Source organism: Euprymna scolopes, chromosome 17 (assembly GCF_053919585.1).
Source record: "Euprymna scolopes isolate OS-2025 chromosome 17, ASM5391958v1, whole genome shotgun sequence".
NCBI lineage: Eukaryota > Metazoa > Mollusca > Cephalopoda > Sepiida > Sepiolidae > Euprymna > Euprymna scolopes.
In genome coordinates, this window is record NC_136498.1 from 93,588,834 (window position 1) to 93,601,025 (window position 12,192).

A 12,192-nucleotide genomic window follows, 5' to 3' on the forward strand; every position below is an offset into this window, starting at 1 on the left:
TTCAAAATGGGGTTGCAAGATTGTTAATTATCATTTAGTCATAATTTTTTTCTTCTTTTTTAAAATAAAAGTAAAAATTCATTCAACTGCTGGGATTTTTTGGTGTACACTACTTTCTTTCCGACAACAGGTATGTACATCATAAAGAGTTTTATTTTTGTTTTGTTTTTTGAAAGAGGAGACAATTATGGATAAGCACCAAGAAATCAAATCGACACGATTTGTAGGAATTAAACAAAATGTAAAGTATAAAAATCAAATTGTGTTTAAAAATCGAAAGAAAATTTTTAAATAATAAAAAAACAAATGAATTAATCTAGATCAGTGTTTCTTAATAGCAGGTCCATGAATAAACAGTGGTTCATTGCAACATTTTTAGTGATCTACAGGATATTTATTGTGTTTGATAAGACGGATTGGTTGATTATGTTTTATGGCATGTCAGCCATTGATGGATCATTTTATACCGCAACATTAAATAAGTTTTAGATACGATTGGTTTGTAGATCAATTCGTTTCATAAGCAGCACATTTTTTTTAACATATAATTGTTGAACTATAGATTCTATTTAACTCATAAATGGTACCCTGACAGGTATTACCACTTTAGATCAGAGTGGAACAAGGAGTAATGGCAGTTAAAGGCTTATTCCGCATTCACAAATTATGGTCTCAACACTTGATGCACTTAAAATCAAGGATCAGAAAATAGCAGGAAAATTTGTATTGTGGCACTATTTCTCAGTGCCACTGTTTCTAACACCCTCTGCAGCATGGCCGAGTCGTTATTTGGCCATGTGCGTAGAGCTACAAAGAAACGCCTTCCCATAATTCCCTTTCCTAGAGTTCTCCCTCTTTCTGTTCAGGCCATCATGAGGTGAGCACCATAATTTTTGTCTCTCCGTAAACGAGGCGGGGGGCACTCCCTCCCTCAAAACTAGTTAGGTTAGTTAGCTTTGAAAAGCCTATTGTCCAATTTTAAATTGTAAAAGTTTTTTTTGTAATATATTGTATCTCTAATGTAAAATAAAATAGTTATGTTCCATATATATTACAATTGTGTCGCGTGTCATCTTCCTTGTATCTGCCATAAAGGCCCTCATTGAAACAACGAAGCGGTCCAGAGGATGAAGAAAGAAAATTCCAGTCAGACGTCACCAGGGTGAAGAGGTCAAGACGTTTCCTGGGAGAAGAAGGAGCCACACAGCACATCCAACATCTCAGGTATGTTTTTCTTCTCATAGACCCTAATGACGACCATCTTCATATCTTCTCGAGACCTCTTTAAGACATTTTGTGTAACATGTGAAGCCAGTCACACCTCGGTGACCGGCTAATTGTGTTATTGTATCATCTGTTATTATAATAGCTTGATTTCCATAAATAAATACTTGCAGTTTTCTGACAAGATGGAGATTGTATATCTTTATTATATTTCTCGTTGTTCAGTCCATTTTACTATTTCTTGGAAACTACTAGACTAATCTGACTGAAATTTTATATGGACATTTGTTATGATAAGGTGCAGCAAATTAAGTATTATGGTATCTGATACAGAATTAGTGATTAATAGTGATTAATCGCCACAATACTATATTTATTCTTGAAATTTTCTTAACTACTGAATCAAATTGCATTTAATGCAAAAATGAGCACAAATTTAACTATATCAAACCATCAGTCTAGCATAAAGCATTCATTCTAAGTCAACAAGGTATAACTTTTACCCATTTTGAACAGGCTAAAAGGTCTACTTTTGACAAAATCAGGAATAATAAATTACATCAAATGATTACAATAAAAAAATCTTATAAATGGTTTGCTAAATAATGTCAAAATTTTTGTGTTAAAAATACATTTTATGATAAAATGATTAATAACTAATGATGCAATTCCAAATGATCATATTTTTAAATTTTAGATCAAAACATTAATTGTGCATCACTTGTAATTTTTGTTTTAATTGTATTCGATAAAGTTTGAAAATTAAGCATTGATATACAATACTTCTTTTAATTTTAGGTCAGGTGGTGAGTTGGTAAATTTAAGACCAGAAACTAGTTGAGAACCAAGAACATTCTTTGGAACATTTTCAACATTTTGATTATAAATTGTAAAAATTTACATTTTTTGTGCAAAAAAAAAAAAAAAAATCAGTAAAAGCTTGTTGTCAAAATACAAGTTATAAAACTATCAAATATACATATATACATCTCAGTCCACAGAACACACACGGCACTGATGAGGCTTGCTTATACCACAAGGCGCAAATTGTTTGGAAGACAATATTTCAAGTTAATAATGTATTTTTTTCATGATTGTTAAATCAAATTTGGTGTTTGCGCATTATAAGTGGATAGCTTTAAAAAAAACATGCATTTTAAGTAAAAACAACTACATACTTACGTGTTATATTGGAATTAGTAAAAAGTACAAAAAATAGAATTTAAAAAAAAAAAAAAAAATAGAATTTCAAAAAAAAAAAAAAATAGAATTTCAAAAAAGCAATTTGCCATTTTCTGATTGAAAATAGTGAAAGTTAAACAGGGGAGATATAAACCAGTTTGTCATACAGATTAGACTAAACAGCTAAAACTGCATTATTCGATTATCTTGTTTTTTGTAAGTTTGTTTTTTTTTTTACCATTTTTCATAACTTTGGAATTTTTACTAATCTCAGCATGATACTAATTATGTAAGTGCTTTTACTTAAAATGTATTTTTTAAATATCCACTTATAATGCATAAGCACCTCAAATTCTTCAAGCTTTTCAAGAGATGACAAAAGAATTTTTGGCGCTCATGCAGTATCGGGCATAAATGAAAATTGCATTCCATGTTAAAATTCTTCGATATACGTACGCATCCGGCAAAATAAATATCTTTACTAAAAATTAAGAAAAATGATAGAGTAGGTTTCATACGTTGCTAATTCGACATTCATTATTACTTGGTTAAATGAAGGACTACTTCCCCTGCTTTTCAGGGTTTCCATTCTTTTCAATGGTAGATTGAAATAAAAAAATTTAAAAAAAAAAGTAAATTTGCAATATGGATTTATACTTTTAATTAAATTTCTAAGTCAATTATTTTCCCTAATTTTTGGTAAATTTACTTACTTTTTTCCTGATATATTACATATCAGTTGCAATTTTTATCTGTGCCCTATACTGTGCCATTTTTTTTTTTTTAATTGTGAAGTATAAACTGAAAAGAAGAGGATAAGTATGAAACTTTTGAGCTAGAAAAGCTACGTTTTTTTTTATTAAGACATTTCATAAATTTTAGTATGCATGTATTAAATGCATTTTACTTGTTTATAATGCATTTAATATTCACAGCATTAAATTATAGACAAGCGAGTACTTATGCAGTATTAGGACCGTATTAGAATCATTCAAGTGGTTTATAGAAAACACCGAAGGTGAAAAAATACTGAGCAACTTAACCCCAATACAAAAAGAAAAAATCATAAAGACATCTATTTGGGATCATTAGCTTATTATTATTAAAAAAAAAAAAATCTAAATATTCATTGATTTGAACAACAACAAAAAAAAAATGAAAAAAATACTAAAAGGAATTTTAAAAAAAACAAACTTGCCTATCAGTTAAAACAAATTTATGAAACTTACGTTATAATTAATGTTTTTTTTCTTGATTTGAATTTTCTAAAAGTTTTATAAACATTGTCTAATAATTATTCAAGAATATCTTTTTCATTCTTCAATTAATTTTTCATTAAATTAGCTTTGTACTAATAGAAATAACGTTTTTAGTTAGAAAAAAATTGGCCAGTGTTTGTCTGAATAAAAATTTAAAAAAACAAACAAACAAAAAACACAAAACTTTCGTCTAGCAATTTTCCACATTTTCCGTAAACCACCCAGATTATTCCAATGATAGTATGGTCGTTATACTGCATAAGTACCAACAAGTGTAAGAACCTTATGATGAATGAGGATATGTATACTGTATACTTTTCTCGAGGTGCTTCACAAACCGCACAATACTATTATACATGCACACTTATAAATGAATCTTGTATATCACACACGCACTGCTTGTATATGCATGCATACCAATAAATACAAACTATTTGAAAAAAGAATAGTGAGGTAGAATAAGTCAGTAGGCTATTGAGTTAGTTGCTTTTGTTTTACGGCATATCAACCCTTTTCAGGTTATTTAATGCCGAATTCAGTGATTTTGAAGAAAAAGTTTTTAAAAGAATATATTTGGGGTTTTTTTTCAACTCAGTTTCTATTTAACCCATAGTTGGGACCCTAACAGAATGGATCTGGGAGCAATGGCAATTAAGGGGTAGCTCTACACTCCCACAAGCTGGGGTCTCACCATCGGATATAGTTTAAGATCATATCCAGAACCAGTAGGCTATTGAATCTGTGGCACCTATATGAAATTGACTGATTGCCACTTCCTATAAACATGTATCATTAAAATATCACAGGATAAAATCCCAGAGTATTTTGTTGTTCAGAAGAATCCTTCCGTTTGATTCTCAATGTTTGAATTGCACAGTTCCAAAGAAGAGTAAAATTTCAAGACATCCGGATCTGCTCGGATGCACGATCGTTCAAAGTCCAATACCTTGAGGCCATTGAGAGACTTGGCACGAGATAAGGCAACATATGCTTGTCCAGATTCAAACACTCGAGATAAAGACATTTCTACACAATCCAAAGTCATTCCCTGTTAAAAATAAAATTTCAAAGATTTCAAAAACCAAATAGCATTATAGCAAAAATTACTTCAAATCATGTAAATATGAAAACAAAAGAATATAATTTAATTGATATCTTTAAGTAAATTTTAAAATTGTAGAAATTAAAAATATGTAAAGTATGAAAAGATTTTATCATGCAAGCAGATGTAAAAAAAAAAAAAAAACATGTAAAAACCAGATGACTATTGATTCAGTATTTTTCACTGATTTGCTAAATTTAATTTAAAAAAAAAAAAAGAGACTGAAGAGATTTTAAAATGTTTTAAATTAAAAATAACAAAATTCAGTAATTTTTTTTAATTATAAAAATCTAAAAATGTTTGAATTAAAAATAACCGATTCAATTTTAACTGAAATAGATTTCATTAATTTTATTTGTTTTATTTCAAATACAGTGGCTGTGCATAATTTTTAAATGTTTATATACAATATTTAGCCATAAATTATGACCCACTTTTAATCATAAATCTTATTTCCAAAAGACTTAGTATTTACTGAAGGGGGTGGCACACACACACACACACACAACTATACTAAATGTGTGTTAATCAAAGTTTGCCCCTCCCTCCTCTTGGGACTTTTTCGGTAAATGATGACATCAGTGTCTTAAACAGTTTATTCCAATAGTGTATAGGCAATAATATATATATTTTTAAATCATGAATGTTTGGGAGTTCAAATCAAGTTACTATTTACATGGTAAAAGAAGGGAAATAAAACATTTTAGAGTTTTCTTTTTTGTCTTCAGTGACACAATAAAACAATCATGGTTCTATAATAAATACAGAAGACTTGCCATTCAAATATGACTTCATCTTGTAAAAACTGATTAACAGATTTACCTGATTAAAAGTGGGTCATAATTTATGGCTAATAATATTGGAATATTGCTTAAAAAAAAAAAAAAAAAAAATTATCACATATTTAATTTTTTCCCCCATTCTATTTAAAACAGCAATCCATTTTTTCCTACATACTGTAATCACAAAATACATGCTCAAATGTACTTTAGTTCTGAGATTAAGTTATTTTTTCAAAAAGAAATCCGGTTTAATTTTTCTAATTAACTATATAATTTTTAAAAATAAGAATGGTATTATAAGGTTCAGGGTTGAGAGCATTCATTCCTAAATACATCTCTTAGTATATATTACAAACATTTAAGTATCATTACACATGACTCATGAAACATCCTCATGAATGTGTAGCATTACCTAATGTTTATATAAAAAATAAAAAGTATATCTTTCTCTACTTTGGTATTGAGCACTCTTGTATAACTCTCGTTAAATTCATTGGGTGTTTTACCTCTGAATTATATTAATCTAGAATAATGTGTGCATGTATATATTTGTGTGTGTGTAATGGTTGCATTGCCATTATCATTAATAATTGAAGTTTTTTTTATTATTAATTTATATCATAAAAGAATAGAGAATCACCAGAAGAACAAAGAAAATCACTTCAAAATTTTGACTTCTGATTCTTCTTTGTGCCCTTCTTGTGATTTTCTGGTCTTTTATAATATAGATAAAAATTTAAAAAGATAATTTTTAAATTAACCTCAATCAGCAATATTAATGACAATGTATTCAATATTATATAACTGTTTATTAAAATTCTGTACAAAAATCTATTCTTATAAATATATAACATTTCAATCTGTTAACATCTTGGCATTTTAATTAGGAGCAAAATTCTGCTTTCCATTTCAGCTTTTCTGTCCTCTGTCAGTAAAGGAGAAATCCTTTTAGACCAAGACATATTTTTTTTGTCTCAATCCATCATACCCTTTTGGAGAACTGTTTTTTATTCCATATTAAAAACTGACTTGTGTCTAATTTTGTCTTCATGGAGAGACAAGTAAATATAAAACAGCTACAATCACTGAGATTGGAGTAGTTTGAGTGAAAATAAAGGGGAGATAACTCACCTGACTTTTGTGGATTGAAATAGACCAAGCTAATTTCAAAGGTAATTGCTTCCACACAATTAGTGTGGAACTCGTCCTCGTTACCCACCGCACAGGCTTCACGCAATGTTCCTTTCCAGACATAAATTTTACAATTGGCCAACCTAAAATTTGAAAGAGTAAAAATTTTAATTTAAACACTAGAGTTGTGTGCCATTTTTGTGATATACTGAAGTTAGGTGATTGGGTGGATTTCTTTTTACTAATAAATCTCATTAAAAACTGCCAATCAAAAAACTAATTGTCCAGAATTCTTTCTATATTAAAAAAGAAAAATTTGTTTGATGTGCACATCAAACAAATTTTAATGAAACAAAAAAATATTTCAAACATTATCTAAATTGTGTCAAGTAGTTTCATTTTCATAAAAAGAAAAAATTTTTAAGCAATTAATCGAACTCATAGGCATTATAACAAACATGCAATTCTTGAATTATCTCCCTTTTTAGATTATTTTAAAAATCGAAGGCAAGACACTTTTTTGTTACCCATAAAATCTGATTTTCTTATTTAAAAAAAAAATACTTGATCAATTTACAAAATTTTTAGTGTACGATATTTGTTTAATAATGGGTGAATACAAATTTTTCTTTATTTTTGTTTTTAATATAAGGAAAATTCTACACAAGAAAATAAAAATTTTAAATTTAGAAACAATCAAAATATACACGAATATTTAACTATATTTATCCGATTCTTCAATTGATAGTTATATAAATAAAATATATGTATATTCTAGGATTCTCATTTGACATTAGTAAAACGAATAGAACTAGTAACTTCTGCAATTAGATGTTCAAAAGAAAAGATATGGAACAGGAAGAACAGTGCTTATATGATACTAGCAGTACCCGCTAACCGGCATTGCCCGGTGAAAGCACCCCTTCCCCAATAAAAGTTATAGTACAGTTGTTGTCGCTGCTGCTCCCTAATCGTCTCATGTTATGAACAGCTTTCGGAATAGACACCCCCTACTCCTCATGGTAAGAATGGCTATCGGAATGTCAAGAACAGGTGGAGAGAGGTGGTGTAGTAAGGGTATTAGCAACCACCAGCCGTAAAAAAAAATAAAATAAAATAAAAAAATAGATAAAAAAAATAGCAGCAAGGTGAAAAAAAAAAAAAAATTAGAGGCAGTAGAGAGCCTGAAATAAAAATTTAAAAACATCCATTTAGCGGTTGAAGCTGTGGTAATGTAGACTGGTTACTTACCGGGCTTCATTAAAAAGATTAGCATTTAAAAGGATTGTAAACATTCAAAATCTTTATCTCACTGACCTTCAGTGGTTCCTTTTTCAAAACCTGTGACAACTCCTCTTGCCCCATTCACAAGTCCTTTTGGAACATCTATGTTTTTTGTGAGCATTACCTCAAAAAAGAAACAGAAAGCATTTTATTTTAAACCTAAAGACAAAAAAATAAATAAATTTTAAAGAGTCATCATAATTCAGGTAGTTCGGAAAAACCAGTTGAAATGCAAAGAAATGACGTAATTATATTAATCAACTTATATATTCCTATCGTACTTTGAGGTGGAGGGGATTATGGATATGCATATTTGTGTGAGTGTGTGTTATTAAGTTAGTTTACTGATTGCAGTTGTCACAATTCAGATCCATATAAAATATATTATTTGGCACATAAATAATTTTTTCTTTAAGTCTAATAATGGCTTCAGCAATCTAAACAAAGAATTATTCATTAGAGCAGACATCAGGTGGGAATAGATTAAAAAAAGAGTAAAAATATCACCAAAATTCCCAGTAAAAATAAGATGAGAGTATAAAACTATTGAGCGGTGCAAAAGTTTTTGCTGTTTTGTAGAAGTGGCATTTTAAACTATTGCAATTTATTTTATTCATACATACAGCATGATAATGTTTGTCCTCATACATCATGATAAGGTTTGTCCTCATACAGCACTATTGACCAAAGATTTTCCAGGAGAATTTGGTTGGGAAATATCACCTTATCCTACATATTCCCCCAACCTAGCCCCCTCGGATTATTACTTATTTTGAGAATTACAAAACCATTTAGATGGACCGTCGGGTTAACATTACGAGGAGATTGAACAGGAGTTAGATTCATTTTTGACATGAAAATCTAAAGAATTTTACAAACAAGACATTTATAAGCTCATTGATAAATGGAATCAAGTTATAGAGCGCAAAGGTTGTTTTTCAAAAACAGTTTTTCATTTTTAAAACGAAACTTTAAATCAGCAAAAACTTTCACTTTAATCTGATAAGATTGATTTCATGTTATATATTGGAACTCTACATCAGTAAGTATACATTTAAAGGAATTAGTACGAACTTTGGCAAGAGTTACATTATTCCATGTCATAATGACCTAGCAGCAAACAGAAATAAACCCAGTGCAGCTGGCATGATTGAAGCGGGAGGGTCAAGGGTTACCTCTCTAGACAAAATGTGCTAGAAATGAAAGTGTCAAACGATATCACATAGAAATGATATCACATGTTCGGGGGAGGGGGGTAGAACAGAGTTTCTATTCAGTTAAACTCGGAAAGCAAGAAAGATGGCGTGCGTTTGAAAATGTAGAGAGAATCTAAATGAATGTCAACCTGTCATCTGTCCCTCAATCCTCAGATTAGAAAAAAAAAAAAAAACAATCAAAATTAGATTGGTAAACAACATTTCTCTACATAAAACCTTTGAAAACCAACAAATCTCTATTGTATTTCCATACATGAGATTTATTCACCAAAGTTAAACAGCCGATAAAAACCCACTAGACGATGCAACCGCACAACAAATGCCAGTCCGGAGGACAAAAGAATGAAAAATCAGCAACTGCGCACTACCAATAACACACAAGTGCATCCCTATATGTTTGCCGGAAACAACATGTGCAAACTGTTTGTTTAATGTGAAAATGTTACAATAGAAGAATCTATGAAAAGATGAACATGTTATTAAAAAATTATCTAATGAAATACAAGATATGTGGTATAACAAAACAGTTTTTCTCGCAAGGTGTTCAGAGAAAGTTGGTAGAGGAACATCTTTACTTATTTTGGATAATTAGTTGAATAATAACAATACAGGTTCAAACATCCATTGACACTGGATCAAGTAAGATGACTTCTTTGACTAGAAAAAGTTTTGTGCATCTGATTTGGCAAGTAAGTAAATCCAGGTTTTTGCAAAGTAGGTTTTTTGAGGTTACTATTTCAAAGCTTACTGACTGTCGTCTGTCGTAGTTTTAAAATGACCCTCATGTTTTACCCCGGAATTTACAATATTCAAGCCTCAACTTCTCATGCTTGTATCATATCCATTTAAATGGTTAGCTTTCAAGTGAGATAGTTGGGAAGGGGGGGGGGGCATTTGCTGTCTGTTCACCTCCCTACTTAAGGGAAGAGGAAGAAAGAAAAGGAAAAACAAAAGTACATCATGACAAAACAAATATAATCGGGATTTGATTTTCTTATTTGAAAATAAAAATAAAATTATCTTTTCTCTCTGCATCAAAACAAAACAGAACTTCCCATCTATGAAATAGGATACTATGAGTCTATGATTCCCCCCCATAAAAACATCCACAGCAAAAACTTGTTTCACTATAACTCCTATTAATTTTTTTACCTTTCTTCTTTTGTTTACCTACATTTAAACAGAGCTTCCATGAGCAAAGTTTCTTTCCAAGCAATGGACTATTAGTTAAAATAAATTTTTTTAAAAAAGCCTTTTTAGATTGCAACAAATCCAAACACTTCCTGTTAGCCACTCCTTTATATTATGATTATTCTGATGAACTAAAAATTAAAAAACATTTTTTTTTAAATAAATAAATAAATAAAATAAATAAAATTTTTTAAAATACAAACTAAAAACAATAATTTACCTGTGTACCAATTTTCAGTTCTAGTGTAGGGGTCACCGGACATTGGTCGCTAGAGGATTCAGATAAGTATTCATTATTACAAGTCGCTTTAAATAAATGACTAGTTCCTGGAAGAGAAAATATAATAAATTATAATAGCAAAAATGGAAATGAACAAATTTAATCAGGTTTGCGAATACCAATTCAATAAGACATACAAATTTAATAAGGTTAGGTTTGTTTATGTATGTACAGAGTTCACTTCTAAACTTTCACTATTTCGAAAACAAAACTGCTAGATGTAAAGGTTGTAATGTGGGTTATATTAAGTTGAATTTAGTTTTATGCAAAAAGTGGAGTAAAAAAAGTGGATGGAAGTTCTTGGTGAAAATTCAGATACCTTTAATTTGTGAAATTTTTATATGTATAATCAATTTCAGTTTCTTTAGAGTATTTTAAAGGGATTTTAGGGAGCATATGGATACGACTGCTGCTTTGAAAATAAAAAAATATTTCAGATTTGCATTAAATTTGATCCTTAATCATTAAACAATTAAATAAGATCCACTCAATTTCTTCGTAAAACTTCTTCGATTTGAGACAATTTTAGAATCACATAATTTTGATCAAAATTAGAACAGCATCATATTTTAATTTTTATCTTTGTAAAGGAACAAAAGTGCTGCCAAATATGTTCTGTTTGAGGAATACAAGTTATCTGTCCTTAAACATAAAATAAAAAAATTTAATCTATGATTTGGGTTAGATTGTATTTTTTTTTTTTACAAATCTATACATATTTTCTGGATCTAAGGATCCAGAAGATTATGCTTTTTATATATAAGAATTAGGTAAATAAAATATGTTTGGAAGGCTAGAAAATAATGCATTTTTTTTTAATAAACAATTTTATTTGTTTAATTCATATATTTAAAAAAATAAATAATAAACAATTTTATTTGTTTAATTCAGATATTCAAAAAAAAAATATGCATCGTTTTTTAGCCTTCCAAACATATTTTATATCTGTAATTCTTAATTTCAAAATATATGCAACACTTCAAATGCAGGTAATATTTCTTTAATGCTTTTTATCTTTTTGTTATTTATACCTTCCAAATTTGACAGATTTAAAAATTTGATAAGTAGTTTTGGGATGTCAGATTATGACGAGAGGCAGGTGGTTACTATTACTGCCACTAAAATACTAAAATTAGCAATTATGGGCTACAGAACTATTAGTCAGAATTGCACCAAATTTGTATTTTACAAGCATCTTTCTATGAAAAAATGGGCAGTAAATGTTATGTTTGTTGTTTCTTTGTTAATATATATAAAATTTTATATTTTCTGAAAACTGGGGAAAAACTGGTCAGATTTCATATTTTTGCATAATGAAGCATTAATTCAGTCATCAAAAAAAAAAAATAATAATTGAAGGAAATTTCAAAAGAAATGTGCTTTAAATATACTTGGTACCATTTTTCGAAGATTTTCCATCATGGGTTTTCGAACTTGATGGGATAAAGCTGGATGGTACATTTTCAATGGTGGACTCCCCTACCTTTGACGAAGACAGAACAGAGCAGATCTACATACTAATCTTTGTGCAAGAACTGAG

General features: G+C 29.4%; 1 protein-coding gene across 1 annotated transcript in view; it reads right to left on the bottom strand.

Moving 5' to 3' along the window:
* Nucleotides 1–4,244: 4,244 nt before the first annotated feature.
* Nucleotides 4,245–12,192, bottom strand: part of LOC145296846 (ATP-dependent DNA helicase PIF1-like) — a 38,409-nt gene continuing 30,461 nt past the window's right edge. Inside the window, exons 9-12 of the mRNA XM_080142969.1 lie at nt 10,593–10,699; nt 7,998–8,088; nt 6,681–6,823; nt 4,245–4,713 (exon numbers count right to left, since the gene is read on the bottom strand). Coding sequence (XP_079999095.1) covers nt 4,498–4,713; nt 6,681–6,823; nt 7,998–8,088; nt 10,593–10,699 — 557 coding nt within the window. The 3' untranslated portion in view covers nt 4,245–4,497. The remainder of the gene's footprint in view (nt 4,714–6,680; nt 6,824–7,997; nt 8,089–10,592; nt 10,700–12,192) is intronic.